The following is a 19,666-nucleotide window of genomic DNA, read 5'->3' as shown; positions in this document are numbered from 1 at the left end:
GAAAAAACTGCAATAAAATGTGACTTCCAATTGAAAACTTCATCTAAAATAAAATCAGGATTATCACATTAACCATACATAAATATCTTATAGGGCAACTGAAAATCAACCATTTATAGAAACAAGATTATGCCAGGAACTGTCATGTCATTTTGTTAAGGAAAAGAAGAGATACTAAAAAGACACTATTGAAAAAGCCAGGTATGAGGTACACACCTGTAATTCTACTACTTGAGAAGTTGGGATAGGAAGATTGCAAGTTCAAGGCCAGCAATATCCACATATTCATATTCGAGACATTGTTTCAAAATAAAAATAAAAATGGCTGGAGTGTAGTTCAGTGGTGGAGCACTCCTGCGATCAATCCCCAGTATATAAACAAAGAAGGATGAAAGAAAGAAGGAAGGAAGGAAGGAGAGAAAGGAAAAGGGAGAAAGAAAGAGAGGGCCATAACTTTAAAAGTAGTACATGCCCATTTTTCTTCCAATGTTGTTTTTTATTATATTTATTTTTATTATTTCACTGTAATGATACATCACACTGAGGTTCAAAGACATACAAACAAATGTGCAAACAGGTCTTAGTGGATTTCCCTGTAGATCCCACCTTACCCACCCCCTCACTGTTCACAGTAGTGATATTTGAAGTGCTGCTTTCATACATGGGCACAGCATAATTTGAACTGTTCCTTTCATCAGTCCCTCCTTTCTTTCTACTTCCTTTCCCTTATTATCCCCTTCCACTATTCCACTGCTATTTCTTCTCAATTACCTCAAGTTCCTTTTGTTCATTGTTTTCTCTCTAGTTCCCACATATGAGAGAAAACATTCAACCCTTGACTTTCTGAGACTGGCCTGTCTCACTTAGCATAATAGTCTCCAGTTCCATCCATTTCCCTGCAAGTGACATACTAATTTTGTTCTTTATAGATGAGTAAAATCCCATTGCTTGTATACACTACATTTTCACTTTCCATTCATCAGTCAAAGACATCTAAGTTGGTTCCATTATTTGGCTATTGTAAATTGTGCTTCCAAGGTTTTAAACTAAATCTTTAATATGCTCTGAATTTTTTATCTCTACCTCTAGGATTTGCTACAAATTTAACTGTCCTGGAAACTCTTATCTCTTACCTTTTACTTGATTCCCTTTCTACTATCTTGTCACATAACAACCCTCATTTAAACACATTTTTCTCTCAACCATCTTCCCTGTACAAACTCAAATAGCAATCCTCATCATTTTCTTTTGTTCAACACTTTCCAGGAACTCTTTATCTCATTCCAAAGTGATGGAGCACTACCCTACTTACCACAAATAAGCTAATTTTTTATATTATGGTTATCAAGAACCTTCTAACAGCCAAGCCCAGTAGCCATTTTCAGAACTGGTCAGACCTAACCTCTTTGCAACATGATGTTTTGTGACCTTTCTTTTTTCCATCTTGTAGCCTCTAGTCTTGGAACTCTAAGATGCCACTCTATTGTGGCTCTTACTTTATTTTTTGGGCTTCTCCATTTCGGTTCCCACATGGACCTTGCTTATTCCACATATTCATTAGGTGTATGTATCATGCAAGACAAAATTCACATGGCAGCGGGGCGTGGTGGCGCACACTTGTAACCCCAGCATTCGGGAGGCTGAAACCAGAGGATGGCAGCTCACGGACAGCCTCAGATACTTACTTAGTGAGGTCCTCCACAACGTAGTGAGACCCTGTTTCAAAATAAAGAATAAAAATAGGGCAGGGGATGTGGCTTTTAGGTCAAAAGCCCCTGCGTTCCATCCCTAGACCACCCCCACACACACTAAAAAAAAAATTCACATGGCTACCAATTCTTTATAACTCCTCCCACCAAGAAAAGCATTCTAAAGTTGGGCACAGTAGTACACACCTATAATCCCAGTATTGGGAGCCTGACTCAGAAAGCTCCCAAGTTCAAAGTCAACCAGGGCAATTTAGTGAGACCTTGTCTCAAAATGGAAAGTAAAAAGGGGTGGGGGGTAAAGCTTAGTGTAAGCCACAATAATATTAACCAATTATATGATAGTTCCTAAGTCTATTTTACCCTTGAACTCTAGAAACTTTTTACATATTTATTTGAGATTAACCATATATTTTACATATCTATTTGTATATGTATATATGCACAACACAGAAGAACCTCCAATTTGACCTATCTAAATTAACTCATCATTTGCTCCTCTCTCAAACTATCCCATCTCCTGATTTCCTGTCTTCATGGAGGCAATCCGTATCCTCCACTCCATCTCCCAACTTTGAAAACTCAAAGTCAGAGTAGTCTTCTCTCTGTCTCTCTCATCCCCCTTTTAACAACTAGTGACTGTTTCTGTTTTATTCTTTCTCCAAAATGTTCAAAATACCAGCTTGCATAGCCATCATCACTACTGTAATTCATACAACTGTTATTTTATATATTATTCTAGAAAGCCATTACATATTACACTAACATAAAATATTGTCTCCTTCACATTTGTATCCCATAAGATTACTAGACTGCTGGTGTTTAAACTGCAAATTCAGTTTTGTGCCTTCCTCAATTAAAATCTTCAAATCATTTCCAAGTCCTTTATTTTAAATGTCTGTTCCTTCTTCCTGCCTTTTTCCCTTTCTCTTCCCCTTATTCCTTCCACAATCCAACTCCTCCAACTTATAACTAAGGATTCTTTAATATATACTTGACTTATCCATTACTAAATTCTTGCAAATCTGGCAGATCTCATATATTGTTATATATATTGTATTATTGATGGCTAGATTGTATTGAATTGAATCGCCTATGCTTAGATTTGACTCTGTCTTTTGATAATTTGTTTTATTGTCCTGAAATTCTTTTTTTCTATTTCTTCATCTTATTTGCTCTGCTTCAAATGCTTCTTCCTCTAGGAAATTTACCTCATCATTTCTGAATAACTCCTCTTCTCAAGCCCTAGAAGGAGCTGAGTGCTTCTTCTTGATACTTCGGCAGAATCAAGTGTACAATTAGTAATAGAATTTTCTATCTTGCCAATTAGGTCCTGGACTGAATCTTTCACCTTTGAAACCTAAAGGTCCAACATAATAGGTATTATATGTTTATTTTCTTTCTTTCTTTTTAATTTGAAAGAGAGTTTGATGAGAAGGGAGATTGTAGGGAGATAATTGAAGGAAACTTCTCTGTCTATAAATCTAGAGTAAGGTGAGTTAAATATGGCATTATTAATTTATATACGGGAGATATTTATTATAACTGTAACATCAACTGTTTTTGTAAATAAAGTTTTATTGAAACATAGTCATGTCTATTTCTTTATGAATCGTCTCTGGTTCTTTTTGTACTATCATGACAGAGCGAGTGGTTCAGATGGTATTATCATAGCTGGAGAAAACTTAGCTATTTATTACATTACTTTTTATACCACAAGCTTTCCAATTATTGATTTAATAATTTAACTGTACCAAAAATGTAAACTTGTTTTTTAAAATAACGTTTCTTAAACTTCAGTATCTACAAAAGTATTCTGCATAAGATTCTCCAGGAGATAAAAAGTTAAATATAACACAATCTTTACTTGAAAGAAACTTATAATCTGGTGGAAGTTTCAAAAATATTTAGAAGCAAGTTCAACCAAAGGTAATAATTAAGGGATCATTAAAAAGACTACTGTTTCTTAGTGATGGGGTGGGATTAACATAGGATTAGTCAGCCTGAACCCTTGACTGGAAATCAGTGTGTTTTGCCTATAAAGCCCCACTCCAGGTGTAGCGTGTTACATATTAATCAGCCCTTTGTGACCAAGAGTGGCGCTGCGAGTAGGCAGCATGAATGGCAGCTTTCACAGTCTCATCTCAGGTGTGCTGTGTCCAAACACCAGGTGTTTGTAGGTGGAATATTTGGAAATCTTCAAGCGATGCCCTAAATTTTCACTTTTCACCTTCATGTTCTTCCCGCCTCCAAAATATCCTTGCCATTTTTTCTTTCTTCATAAATGACACACCTATATCCTCACCTACTAAGAGCCAAAACTGTGCTTAGCATTGATGCCCTTTTCCCATCCTAACACTGACTCTCTCCACTGAATTTTAAATTTCTACAAATTCAGCCTCCATAGTGACTCTTATATCTAGCCTCCAATTTTTAGGTAAGCGATCTCTTTAAAACACCCCTGACTGACCCTGTCATATTCTTTCTCTTCTCTATTAACATATCTAATATATTTCTTCCAGGTTAATCTTTATGGTGCATAATAATCATGTTATTTTCTTGCTCTCAAGTCTTTAAGGGATTTCTACTGCAAAATAAGATAAAAAATACATAAAGTAGTCTGTTTAGCTTTCCACAAACTACACCGATACCATGTCAAAGTCTTTCCTTCTGTTTTTTTATCTGCAAAATATTTTCTCCCATTATTAGATAAAAATCTTGTATTTTATTTGGGTCTGATTATACTACTATTTTTGTCAAACCCACAGAAATATACTGCTCTCTTCTTGTTGGTTAATATATCATTCTACCTATAGTTCTCTCTAGTCCTAAGCTTTGAGAACAATACCAAGCTGAATATCTCTACTCAGGTACCTAGTAGGCATCTGAGACTTAAAAAGGTTGAAGCAAAATCATTAATTTCTAACACAATCTCTCCCAAACATCCCCTTCTACAAATGTCTCTGTAATTTTACAGTTGTTCAAGTCAAAGACTTCAAAATCATCTTTTATTTTCCATTTTCTCTCACTCATCACAAACCCTGTAAATTGCAAAGTGTACCCCATTCCTTACTTCCTGCCCTGTTCTATTTTCATCACCCTACTTATCTTTCGACTAAACTCTTACATAGATTCCTTTCTTCTTCTTTTAATCCTACAGAAATTATCTCTCTATATGTCGAGCCAGGTTGAGCTTTAAAAAACATGAGATGACATCATTTCCCTGATAAACACTCTTTAGTAGATTGCTTTGGCATTTAATGTATAATCAGCATTTCTATAATTAACAAACACCCCAATAACCATATTCTCATCTAGGTCCTAAACTATATCTCCTACTATTTGATCCCGTGCTCTCTGATTTTCTTTTCTTCCATAACTCCAAGCCTTGCTCCATTGCAATGACTTTGAACTCTATTGGCTTAAAATAGTCTCCTTCCAAAGATTTGTGTGTGATCCCTCTTGTTCATTCAAGTCTTAATTCAAAAGCCTCCTGTTCTCAGACCACTCCCCTCTCCTCATTATAGCACTCTGTTGTCTTTCTCTATAGCAGTCACCATTAGCTGAAATTTCTTATTCATTTACTGTTTTTGTTAATTGTCTGTACCACTGCACTACATACTCCACAAGAACAGAACTGTCTTTATTACTACTTTACACCTAGCATCTAGAATAACATGTGGCATACATGACAAACTAAATAAATATTTGTTGCTGAATATGTGGATTTTTATCATGACACTTTAAAAAGCCCACTTATATTTCAATTATTATGTATTCCTTGTATGTTTATTAAGTGTCTATTAATCATCAGTTTCCTTAATACACATAATCCCCTTAGGATTTATCACTAAGCTTTTATAATCCATCTCAAAATATAGTATTCACTTAATATTTCCTTTTTAAAATAATTAACTATCATCTTGAGTTACAACAAGGAAAATACATATATATATATATATATATATATATATATATATACAAATATATGTTTAGTTCACAAATCTGACAGAATAAGATAGCTCATGACTTACTTATTTTTAAGTGTTAAAATACATTTTAAAACAATAGTATATAGACTACAGAAAGCATTATATGACAAAAGCTACCATCTAAATCCTCTAAAACCACGACTATAGCAAGTTCCCCTAATTAAAAACCAGTAAAAATGGATGAAACTTTTCAGAAAAGTAGCTTTTTCAAGCCTTATGATTATTATTAATAGTTCTAAGGGAAAAAATCCTTGACTTTATGGGAGTAAAAGAAGAAGTAAAGAAGACAAATTCTTTCTAACCTCCTGCTGGATTATGCCTGGCCCTGGCATTATTAATAGTAACAGAATTTCAAAGGTCCACTACAGTTTGTTAAGTATGTTTTCCAATTATTAAGTATTCATTTTCTCATCTGTGTATGTTCTTATTATGCCTAGCCCATTAGAAACAGAAATCATCTGCTTTTCAATATCATTTCTTATAACTTCTAGGCAAAAGTGAGTTGTTTATTCCGAAGCTCTATTGTGAGTGACTGGTCTCTTAAAACTACAACTCTCCTTTTAGATGCCAAATCCAGTTAACCACAACTGCAGATAATTCCAGTGGGATTGAAGGGATCCGAGTAAATAAGCAGCATATAGTAACTACTGATATATGAGGTGGCTAAAAAACATTCCAGCCATTATTTGGTTATGACACACCTACACCATGGGATATATCAGAGGCTTCAGACACAAAGCTTCTGTCAATCACAATCCATAACTAGCAGGCATGAAAATTGGCTGAAGCTGAACCTCTATCCACATTAGTAGAATTAAGATTTAAAAGATGTAGAAAATGCTAGAATAACCCAATTCCATAAGATGATAAACTGATTAATAATAATAATAATAATAATATATTATTATTAGAATGAACAGCAGTCATTTACAGTTGACTTTAAGTCTGACCATTACAGAAACATATCCCAAGTTTTTTTTTCTAAATACTTCCATTGTGATCTCAATCATAAAATACTGTTTTCTACCAACCCAACTAAGATCATGGTTACTTGCCAAACTGACCATACTGCTACCTAGTTCTTTTGATTATCCTATCTGAGTCAGTCTTAGTTCGGTGTGATTCAGCCCCCTCCTACATATTTTTATACATCTTACTGTGTTCCCTTCTCTTGTTCAAGCCTGTCACCTGTGGGAGTTTAATAGATGCTACCTAATTATGATGCTTCTTTTATTTTCCTTTACCTCTACTCTTCTCTCATGTACTTCTACTTAGAGTCAATCATCAACATTATTGAGCAACTGCTCTATAGAGGAACAGCTTTTCTTGACTCCATAATATTATACTCTCATTTATTTTCTTAATTGTATTGTAGAGGCTATGACTTTATTTAACTTGTCAAAGACCATTTCGCATGGAAGAGTGACTTTTAGGGAAAAAAAAGTGCATGCATGAGCTCTTTAACTAGACTGCTATTTTCTCCAATTAGGAGTTTAATCTCTTAGGAATGAGGTTGTGTCTTTGCATGTTTGGTACAGTACCAAATACAGTTGGTACAGTCCTAAAGAAATAAAATAATACTTTTATTTCTTATAATATCCATATAGCTGTGGTGATCCATATAGCTTAGAATTGTGATTAGCAAATGCTGAATGTGAAATAATTCTTGCATATTATAACTTATAAACTATTTACATCTTTTTAAAAGTGGAAATAAAAACATTGGACTTTGACCACAATGCTCTCTTTCTTGGTGGAGGTTATGTGTTAATGCAAAATGTTTTAGGTGAAATAACATGACAAAAAAACTCTGCTTGTGATTCTGGTTTTCTTTCAGTTATCTTCAAAAAAGTAATAAAGAGTACAACAACAATGAATTCTACTCTGCAGTGGATATTTTTTTAAGTCATAGAAGCTTACACATGAAAGGAATTTAAACACTTAATTTAAGCTCTCATTTTATGACATAAAGATAAAATAAAACTATTTTAATAGTATGTTCTCTCTTTTATCTAAACTATATGAAAATATTTAAGTAAATAACCTTAAATGATGTTGTGTTATGTATAGTTCTATGTATTAAAAATTAGCAATGGCTCTAACTTGATTCAGCAGAGATGTAAGAATAAAACCAAAAATCTGTTGGAATAAGGTACCTCATCACAACCCAAAGAAAGATTTATATTTATATATTTATATATTTATATATATATACATAAAGATATCAGTAATGATAGATCAATTCTAGATTCTAGCGTCCAAAGGTTAGGTTTTCAAGGTCAAAACATCACACAATATTTCAATATTAAAAACTTACAGCTGGGCACGGTGGCACACTCTTATAATACCAGTACTTGGGAGGCTGAGACAGGAGAGTACCTTAATGAATTTTTTTGTGTGTGTGTGTGTGGTACTGGGTTCCTGGAAGCCCTTCTACCTCCGGGCTACACTCCCAGACCAATTATAACATTTTTATTTGGAAACAGGGTCTCCTAAGCCAGTGCGCGCGGCTGGCTTCGAACCTGCATGATCCCCCTGTCACTGCCTCCCAAGCGCGGGGATTACAAGCGTGCGCCACCATGCCCTGCTCTTTTTTATATTTTTATTTGGAAAGAGGGTCTCTTGAGCCAGTGAGGCTGGCTCCGAACCAGCGGGATCCTCCTGTCTCCACCTCCCAAACGTAGGGATTACAAGCATGCGCCACCCGGCATGCCCTGCTCTTAATGAATCTTAATGAGGTCATCTGCAAAATAAGTGATATCCTAGTTTCAAAATAAAGAAAGGATACAGTAGGGCTAGAGATGTATCTCAGAAGTAGAATGCCCCTGGGTTCCATTCCCTAATACCACACACACACACACACACACACACACACACACACACACACAATATTTATTGAACTTTTATTATATCCTCAGACACTAAGCTAAGTCTTTCCTATATAATCAAATTTAACTCTATTTTTAAGATAAGAAAACTTAAGTTCTAACTAGATCATTCAGGGTAATAGCTTAGAGCATCGATTCATCTTTGAATCCTGTTTCTGCCACTTATTACTACACTCTTTTGTGTCTTAGCTCCCTCATATGTAAAAAAGGTAAAACAATAGTAGCTTCCTCGGAGCATTGTTTAAGTATTAAGTGAATCCAGTTATGTCAATCACTTAGAAAAGTGTCTGGCACATAGTGAATATTACAAGCAGTGTTAGAAGAGGTGGTTTACCCTGAAGCTAATATAACTTAAGCACCAGGACTCCCTCATTTTTACAGTTACTTTCCAAGGCCCTAGAACGAGCTTATATTTTAAAATGGAGGCTGGCATATTCTTTTATTCACGAACATCCCCCACACTCAAAAACATTGTAAAACTTAGATTTGCTCTTGCATTTAATTGTTTTTGTTGTTATATTAGAATAATTAAATATTTGCCCCAGGGCACACAACTAGTAGTAACATGGCTGGGGTATGTCCTAAAGTCTAGGTGACTAGAAAGCGCAAATTCTTAGCCCCCCCAAAATTCTTTCTATTTCTAGCACATTCCCTCTGTTTCATCAACTGTAATAAGCTGACATGAAGAGGATACATCCTCCTTGCATGTGAGGTAACAAATACTTCTCACTCTCTTATCTCAAAAGAAAGGGTAAATATGCCATACTTAGAAGTGGAGCCTTCCGCTGTCCTCCAGTGAGGCTCACTCCTCAAGTACCTGGTCATGCTAAAGGTGCCTGAGGTGAGGTAAGAAAGAGAAAAAATAATAATGTATCTTCTTGTTTGTGTTTCCGGTTTTGTTTTTAACCAGAAGCCCAGGAAAGTCTCCTATACCACCTGTTTATTAGCTATTGCATTCACTATTTGAAGGCAAGGACTTGAACCAACAAGCAGAGATAAAAAGAGATCAATCTTACATTCATAGATTCATCCATTCAACAGAAATGTACTGATCTACTAATGTGATTCAGTCTCTGTATGAGGACTGGCTATTTTGTGAGAATATATGTTGAGTTATTTTATTTAACATCTTTTGAGCACCTACTCACTTGGTATCTAGTAAAGAACAAGGTAGGTCGGGTCCCGGCTCTTCCTGGGCCTATAGTTAATGAGACTTTTTTAATAGAAATTTTATGTCACTTTATTTATAAGAACAGATGTATTATAGCCTGCAGATATAAACTTTTGAGGAGAATCTTCCTTGTTTGTTAGCACACTTCAGGCTCACTGAGCATTCTTATTCTTGAAGTATCTTGCTCATTACTGCCAATGTCAACAACTTCCCCACACTCTGTTCCATTCAAATAAGGTAATTACTTTGTACTTGGGTGATCACTTTCGTTAGTTATCGCCTTCAGTTATAGCCAATAAAACAAACACTTTCTCTAGAAGGTCTCATTACAATAGTATCCACAGGACAGGAACCATAATCTATTATAAAAGTAGTAAAGTGATGACTGTTAAGAAATTAATGTTGTGTTTTGTCAACATTGTGTTCGGATGTCTTTACAAACATCTTAAGCGGGCACACGTGATGGAACCTTAGAACACAGGAACATGCTGTGCCTTTCCCTTCACATGTAGTACAGCTTTCATGAGGACTCATTTTATAAGACCAATATGCTAGAGACAAATAGATTCCTTGTCAAAGACTGGCATCTATACACACCTGGAAGAGGTAAACACATACCCTTACATTAACTAACTATAAATTTTTCAAAACTTGTTTCCAAAAATACGATTTGAGATTTCAAAACTTTAATCGTTGTCATGTGCCTGGCATTAGAATGGCAGACATCGAGAGAAATAACATCTTATAGTGTATATTTTAAATTGGCTTGGTTTTTTCTATTTATTTTTTCGTATATTCCCTCCCTCCCTCCCTCCATCTCTCTCTCTCTCTCTCTCTCTCTCTCTCTCTCTCTCTCTCTCTCTCTCTCTCTCTCTGAGTAGCAATTCAAGTTTTAACATGGAGCCCAATCTCACCCTGCCAATACTCCCGAGATGTTTTTGCCAGGAATAAAGAATTCTAGCCATCATTTCTAGTGGTCAACTAATAACTACTTAAGTTATCAAGTATCAAAAAGGGAAATATCTTTCAGGAACCTCTTAGGACTGTGAAAATTTACATGCTCAAATATCTGGCTTTTATTGATCTAATTTTGGGAGCACTCCAAATCTTTATTTAAAGGGTACACGAAATGTACATAATTCCTCACCTTGCAGAATTCATTAATTACCATATTCTAATTAAATAGAAAATATAGTCTTACCAAAAAGTTATCCCTAATTGCAAAATGTAATTCTTTCTTCTAATGAAGCAGTCAATGATTTATTTATTCATGGTGACAATATAATATACCTCATTTAAAGAAAAAAACCTGGCCAGATATGTTCTAATAGATTCAAATACAAATTTTAATGCAAATTTTACACAAAAATCTAAACCAATAAGCTGTAGTACTTTAAATATATTTGTTAAAAGTTGGAGTCAGGTGTGGTGGCACAAGCCTGTAATCTAGTATGTGGGAGACTGAGACAGGAGGATCACAGGTTTGAGGCCAACCTCAACCATGTGCTGAGACTCTCAGCAACTTAGGGTTCCATCTTCAGTAACACACACACACACACACACACACACACACACACACACACTACATAGTGTAGTGTGTACACTACATTTTGGATGGACTTTTAATTTGGAGTCAACATAATGAGGCTGTCTGCTAATACAACTTGTGATAGATAAATGTTTAGAAAAAATCAAGGGAAAAACTTAAGATGACCCAAGAGATAGCCTTTTTGAAAAAGAGGCCCTTTAAACTTTTTATAGTCAGTATTTTTTATCTTAAAAATCACCTACATGTACTATTCTAATTTTATATTTCTGGCAAATATTTGGGATACTTTTTCACTATGGTAGTTTCCTCCTTTTAGGAAAGTATAGCAAAAGTCCCAACTAATGCCTTGCTTCCCAATTTTATTAATTAAAATACCAAGGTAACATGTCTGATTAAACGAGTGTTCTACATCTCAAATGGACCTGTACAAATATTTAAATAGTTTAGTAATCAAAATTCAGTTATTGGTTTTCTTTTTCTTTTTTTTGAGGGGGGGGCGTTGGGGATGGACCCCAGGGGAATTCAACTTCCAAGCTACAGCCCCTGCCCCATTTTTTATTCTTTATTTTGAAACCGGGTCTCACTGAGTTGCAGAGGGCCTCACTGAGTAGCTGAGGCTGTCCGTGAACCTGGATCCTTGGGTCTCAGCCTCCCGAATGCTGGGATTACAAGTGTGCGCCACCACGCCCGGCTATTGGTTTTCTATAATATGGATATCAAGTAGATTCTCCTTTCATTATTTACCTCTCTGGCTTTTATGTAAGAAACAAAGGGTTCCTACTGACTCTTACAAAACACTTCAAGAAACTTGAATAATTTACTCAAAAGATACCTAGACTTTTCACTACTTTTATTCTTCGTGTTGACTGAAGGTCTGATTAATGAGGTGTGTACCAATCTTCAGGTTTCTATCACAGAACATTCTATTATTCAGGAACCAAAGTAAATAATCCTTCTTCTAAGACCAAGAGACCCTCTGAAAACTGTATTCTTCCAGTTAGACATATATACTATAATTAGAAAATTTTAAAAGATTAAAACTGATTTTAAACAAAAATTTTAGATTGGCTTTGTATCCTTTATTTATAAAAGTTTGAAATAAAAAGCTCAAATCCATATGTACAAGTATAATTATTCTAGGACTGTGGATTTTTCTCATATTTTCTGATGATAATTTCTTAAAAATTTTAAATTTCATAAAAAATTACCATAAAATTATAAAATATCTGGTAAGTAGAATTAGAGGATTAGCTTCCTGTTAAATAATGAAATTATTGTCATATAATTATTTGACAGTAATCGCATAATTGCGTTTTGGATTATGTCAAATGTCTTTTTCTTGTATGGAGGATGGAATGCAGGGGCACCCTACTTTCGAGCCTTCCCATCCCTTTTTTTTTTTATTTTTGGACCAGGGTCTTATTATGTTTGTAAGAGATTTACTACATGGTTGAGGTTGGCCTTGAACCTGTGATTCTCCTGTCTCAGCTTCCCAAGAACTGGGATTACAGGTGTGTGCCACTATATCCAGCTTATCAAATGGCAAGGACTTTTAAAATATCTAGTTTTATATAATACTAGCTTGCATCACATGATGAATAAGGAATAAAATAATTACTATATTCTAGTTCAAGTATAAATTATAATTTCAGTTTACATAATAAAACAAACAACTGTATTATAGGTCCACCACTTGCCGGCGCTGTCTTAGGCATGAAAACATAGGTGTCTAGACAGACACAGCCCCACCCTCTTCAAGCTTTATAGTTTGTGTTTTCTAGAAGTTCTTATGCCTCATCCTTTGAACTTTGATTTGCATCCTGTTTGTCTCAAATATCTATTTATTATGAGAACAATTACAGACCCATCTCATGAGGTTTAATCTTGACTGGTCAGCCTACTCCAAGAGTGAATAAAAATGAAAAGGCATGCAGCAAAAATCAGTAAACAAACTTTCTCAAAATGTTATGCTCTCGAATATCCCACATTCCTTTTGGCAAGGTCTTCTTTTTCCTGCTGATTAAATATCCAATTATGATCAATTACTTCTTGTCATTGTTACATATCACAAGGCATACAAATATATCATTCAAATTCTTCCTTTGTGTTCTATAAAAATTTTATGTGCAATATACATAAAATTCCATATATTACATATAAGATGTATAATGAAATGCATTAGCCCTTATTAGATAAGTATTTTATCATCAAAAACATTTGATAAAAGAATAAATCATTTATACTTTAAGAAAAATATTTAGTTTCTGTCTGTTGAACTAGGACTAGCCAAAACATCATAGAACTTTATGAACTAAAAGGAAAAAGGTAATCATGCAATTAGTTTTTACCTGCAGCTTCAGCTTTGACAAGTTTAAAAAATGACACAAAACAGAGTTCAAATATAGCAATGCTAACCACCAACAAAGCATATCAGTTCTATTTCAATATGCCATGTGATTTATTCACTAATTAATTTGAAATACTCATATTTTTATTGTCTTCACTACTGCTGTGGTTTGATTTTTTCTTACAGTTCAGAAAAGCATAAAGCAGGGAGAGAAGCAATCAACTATTAGAACAGCTTAGGAATATTCTCGTTATTACCAACCACATTTGCCAAAACCACGCTTGCATTCATAACCCAACATCACCTTCCATTCTTTTTCGGAGAAACTTGAAACACTATTAAACATCTTAATTTTCCTTTCTACCTTTCCACAATTTTGCATAGAAAATGTCCTATTGAAAGTGTTAATATACTCACTTTCAGTGATAGGATTAGCTTCCTGCCCAACAATGCAATTATTGTCATACAATTATTTTATAGGCAAACTAGATGGTGTGGTGGCAAAACTGATGTAATGCAAGTGGATACTGTACTTTTTCTAAGGAAAACTAACTGAGGTGCATGCAAAATTGCATCACATTGTTATTTGACATACCAGTGACAGAATTTTTGAATAACTTAACTTTTCTAAATAAAGCAAACACTCTTAATATGTAACTATCAGGAAATGATTTGTTTTATAAAACAATAAACTTTTCAAAGTATTTTAATGCCTCTTGATGACATTTAGACAAATGCCAAAAAAGGCTACCATAATAACACAATAGAAAAATCAATTAAAACTGATTTTTTTGGAGGGTGTGGTTCCTCTGGAATATTTTTAAATACATTGTCAACATTAAAACAAAAGTCTATTTCTGAAAAACATTATTTACTTGTTTAAAACACTCAAACTGCTTTTACTATAGTATACATAATAAAGTATCCTTATTTTATAAATACCACGTTTATACCTTATCAAGCTATTATCTGATAAAACAAATTTAGACCATTTTATAGTATTTATTATGACTGTTTTAATTTCTAAAAAACTCCAGTCACCCAAATCATTAATATATTTGGAACGGGTTAAAAACAAAAATTTTGAAATAAACATTTGTAGGTGATGTTTTGAGATTTACTTTTAAGTTGTATCACTATATTGTCATGCAGACACTTTTAAATAATTATATCATTTCCTACCACATAATTGTATCCTTTTAAATTTACCCTAAGCAAATTATGACAAGTATAAGCAAGCATGATTGAGAGAAGAGTCCCAGAGAAGCCCTTACGATAAACAAATGTATTATAAAATAAAGCCCAATTCTCAAATTATCTTCACTTTTGGGCAGTAAAAATATAATAATTGAGGCATAAGTCAAATATTTACTAGGATTGGAAAACACATATCTGCCCAAGAAAGCCTGTGTGTTTGTGTGTGTGTGTTCGCACATGTTTTAAGTACATATATTTATACTATGGGAACTGCGGGCTTGAAATATCAAATTAAAGCAAAGTAAACCAGTCATAATAAGGATTAAGGAGAACAGCTGCTTGAATCCCTTTTTAGTGCCTAAAACCACCTCAAGTTTTTGAAGATTTTTCAAAAGAACCAGTTCACAAAAGTTTCCGCACAGAATATTTTCGCTTGGGAACTTTCCAGGTTCAGGAATGCTCTGTTCTCCAGGGGAAACCAAAGCAACAGTGCTGGGTCCAGATTATATCAGCAGCTGTGATTTTCATTCCAATTAGAGGCTGTGGATTCTAGTTATAGCTCCATGAAACTTTTAACCCTTTCTACACATACATTCTAAAGTTTGCCTGAGCCAAAAGAAACTTGTTATTCTACTATCCTTGAAAGTGCAGAGTAGCCAAAAGAGAAAAGGTTGACATTAGTTGTGGAATCAGAAAGCCAGAAGGTAAAAAGGGGGAATCAGAGACGATCATTCATTAGTATTTTTGTGCTAGCAAATACCATTAATACTGAACTATAACCTTACCTTATCTTGACTATTCATAAGAGACCTGTCTCCCCAGGGCTTTGTGCTTCAAAAGCAGTTCTCAACAGAATCTAAACACCACTAAAAACTTTCACTTACACACACACACACACACACACACACACACACACACACACACACACACACAGAGCTTTACCTGTTTTTATGCCGAGTCTTCAGCAAGTTTCTTCCAAAGGGAGCCATGGTCTGTCCGGCAGGCGAATTACAAGGACTGTATCTCAAAGTGATCTGGCGCTGAGGGTGGGGATGTCTGGATGTCGAGGGTGAAGGGAGGAGGCCTGGAAGCTTCCTCTTCACCTCCTCAGAAGTTCCTGGCTTTCAGCTCATTAGCAGCCGGCTGAAAGAGTTGCTGGAAGTTGTGCAACCGCTGGCTGCCTAACTTTGAACTGCAGGATTATTGAGGCTGCTGCACTCTGGAGACCTGCCCAGCTTCAACTTTGGAGGCAAGAGAGAGAGAGAGAGAGAGAGAGAGAGAGAGAGAGAGAGAGAGAGAGAGAGAGAGAGAGAGAGAGAGAGACTCTATTGTATTCTGTGCACACTAACTGAACTTTAAGAATTGCCAACCCCCAGGCACGGTAATACCCATGGAATGGGAATTTCTCTCCATTTGAAAACACCCTTCCCCCTGCTTCCCACACCCAGCCACACAAGGTGAATACACATAAAAGGCTGAAAAGTAAATACCCCCAACTCTTAGCCAGCTCCAGTCTGTGAAATGTAATCTGATCGTGGTAAGCCGCAGCAGCCAGGGCCCAAAACTCCCTGCCTAGTGATCCCAAGAAAAAAATCCCCTGCCCCCGGGTGTGAAGCCAGCTCTGTCCCTTAAGTCAAGAGGAAAAGAGCCAAGACTGGGTCAAGGTGGGCGTACAGACCATTCGGGGCTTTTAAGCCTCTAAGATGACAATCACAAGTCACTCCTCTACCTTCCCCAAATCATTTTCCCTAAGTTGAAGGACCAAAGGGCTCCAGGGCCGACTTATCACAACATCTCCGAAGCAACCAGCTGGGAGTTTGTCTGACTCTCTCCTGGGAACACCACCCCCTACCTCATCCCTGGCTCTAGTTGAGCCAGCAAAGGCTCCAGGGCCTCTGCTAGAAAAGAGAGAGAAGGTCAAGGAACTCAAGCTTACAGTGAGGTTCCGGAGTGGGCAGGTTCCACCTGGAATAGAAAGAACCCAGGACCTGGGGAGCTGGGCAGGATGCAGAAGCCTGAGGCCTAAGTCCAGCGTGGACCCAGAGACAGGGACCTGAGGCCCAGGGAGGCACTGTCTAGGGAAGAAGCCATGGGGAAGTTTCTCAGGACTTTTTTCTTAGGATTCTGACCCCCCATCCCTTACACTACCTATCCCATATCCCCAGCTCCCCAACCTCCAAGCCAGGGCTTCTGCACAGTGAGAAAGACTGAGGAAAGAAACCAAAGACTGGGTTCCTCTAAGTCGCCCTGAGACTCAGCAAAGCATAAAAATGTCTTAAGCTTTCTTTGGAACCCCCATCTACCCGGATAACAGAAAAATAAAGTGAAAGTTTCTGAGTCTGAGTGTGTGTGTGTGTGGGGGGGGGTGCATTAGAGATTAAACCCAGGGGCACTCTATCTCTGCACTATATGCCCAGCCTTTTGTATTTTTTTTTTATTTTGAAATAGGGTCATGCTAGGTAGCTGAGGCTGGCCTGGAACTTGTGATCCTTCTGTCTCAGCCTCCCAGGTACTGTGATAACAGGTGAGTGCCATTGCACCCAGCCAAGTTTTCTGTAATTCTTATACCTACTGATTTATGCTGGATTCCACAGTGCTAAGAAGAATATTTTTTGTTATTATCATAATTCTTTAGTTCTCTAAATTATATGTATATTTCTCTATATATGTGTGTGTGTGTGTTTATATCTTATATATTTTATTATTTAAAACTTGTTTTTATTTATAATTTTGTATCATAATAAATCTGCTATATATAAAACTCCAAATCATTGTAGATTGAACAATTACAATAGTATTATAATTTAGTTACATTTTCATATTCCTGGGAGATAGAATTGGATCTCTAGTCAATGGCACCAAAGAAAACTTTTACAATAAAAATGTAGGTGTGTCATATTATGTTTATGTTTATATATGTATATATTTACATATGAACATATTAAGTAAATATGCACAAATTATGCATCATATATACATATATATCCACACACGGTAAGTACAACAAATTCTTGGCAATACTTTTGTTTCTGTTCATTTTATTTTGTTAGCACATCATGAAAATAGATTTAAATTACTATAAGAGTTTGCCCAACAATTCTAAGTTGCTCAAAATATAATCCCCTAAAGCTATGCCATTTACTTACTAGTCAAACTATTGCAGTCAATTTGTGAAGGATTTTGCATTTACAGATGTCTTCTCGTTTCCCTAGTTTTGCTTCTCCACATTAGTTAACTTTATTTACATATGTATATACATTGTATTTTTCAATTACTGAGTGTTAAAAAGAGGGAACAGTATTATGTCTTTATTAGCATAATTTTATGCTGAGTTTCAGGTTATCACAAATGAATCTCATTTAAGATGATTTAGGATGTTGTTATTTCTCACATAAACTAGTCTACTAATACTTTTCATGACAAGCTCTTTGATGTATAGGAATGAAACACAGAGGGTTTGTACACATTAAATTAATAACCTTTATGCCGGGCGTGGTGGCGCACGCTTGTAATCCCCGCACTTGGGAGGCGGAGACAGGAGGATCGCGCAGGTTCGAAGCCAGCCGTGCTGGCGTAAGAGACCCTGTTTCAAAAATATAAAATAGGTCTGGGAGTGTAGCCCGGAGGAAGAAGGGCTTCCAGGAACCCCAGTACCACCAAAAAAAAAAAATTAATAACCTTTACAGTATATATTATACCTTAATAAACCTGGGGGGAAATGCATAGGGTTATCTTCTTTCAGAGGAATAACAAAGAAGAGAAAAATATGGGAACTAAAGCCTAAATAGAAAAACGATCAAGCTAGAACTTGGAAAGAAAATAAAATAACAGGGAAATAACAGTACTGGGGATTGAACCCAGGGACATTTTACCTCTGAACTACACCTCCAGGCTTTTTTATTTATTTTTATTTTGAAACAAGGTCTTGCTCAATTGATGAGGCTGGCTTCGAATCTGCAATCCTCCTTTCTTAGCCTCCCAAATATTGGGATACAGACATGCACACCCTGCCCAACTAACAAAACTCTATTTTAAAAAGCCACATTGAGCCGGGCGTGGTGGTGCACCCTTGCGATCTATAATACATCATTGATCTATAATACTATTTTGGACCAGCTTTGGAGTTCTGATGGATCCTTCGTTAATGAGTTAAATTTACTTTTGACACTCCCCCTATATATTTGTGTAAAATCAACACATGTTGGACTTTTGGAAATTATATTTTGAAAACTAGGAGAATGTATGAGTCCTTTCCTGAACAAAGAAGATGCATTCAGAAAAGAATGAGGGCTATTTATCGATATAGTTTCCACATTACTTAAATATAAAAAGGAGAAGATAGAAAATGGTTAAATGTCCTTTTGCTCATCTATGAGTATGAAATTCAGCCAAAATAAATAAAAATACATATTCTCTTTTATATTTAGATTAACACGTGAAGCATCAAAATGAAAGATGGTGCATAACACCTAATGAAATAAATGAATGATTATTCTTCTCCAGTAAATGAAGATTATTTAATCTACATATCAAGTTGTTATCAAAAGCTGAACAATACAAAAATACATTCTGATTTAAAAAAACTCTGCTTTTTGAATAATATATATTCAAGGGAACAAATATATACATTCTTGGTCTAGTTCATTTTCTAAAGCATATACCTAGCCTCTCTTCATCCTAAGAAGACATTATTCCCTTTTCTGACAACTAAATTTCAGAATTACCTGAGCTGCTCATATTCACGCACACAGTGGAGCACACTGCCTTCCTTAGTCACGCAGCCATTTATATCAATGTCTAAATTATCACCTTCCTC

The 19,666-nt window shown here is 35.6% G+C and overlaps 1 protein-coding gene across 1 annotated transcript in view; it reads right to left on the bottom strand.

The window, feature by feature from the left end:
* RASSF9 (Ras association domain family member 9) overlaps positions 1-15,839 on the bottom strand; it is a gene marked incomplete at both ends in the record, with an annotated part of 40,692 nt that extends 24,853 nt beyond the window's left edge. The window contains one exon of the mRNA XM_080706024.1: positions 15,793-15,839. Within this exon, the coding sequence (XP_080562150.1) occupies positions 15,793-15,839 (47 nt within the window). The remainder of the gene's footprint in view (positions 1-15,792) is intronic.
* Positions 15,840-19,666: the final 3,827 nt, after the last annotated feature.

Source organism: Muscardinus avellanarius, assembly GCF_963383645.1.
Source record: "Muscardinus avellanarius genome assembly, chromosome: 11".
In the NCBI taxonomy this organism is placed as follows: domain Eukaryota; kingdom Metazoa; phylum Chordata; class Mammalia; order Rodentia; family Gliridae; genus Muscardinus; species Muscardinus avellanarius.
Note: the sequence above shows the minus strand (reverse complement) of the source record. Positions and strands in the feature narration are given on the sequence as shown.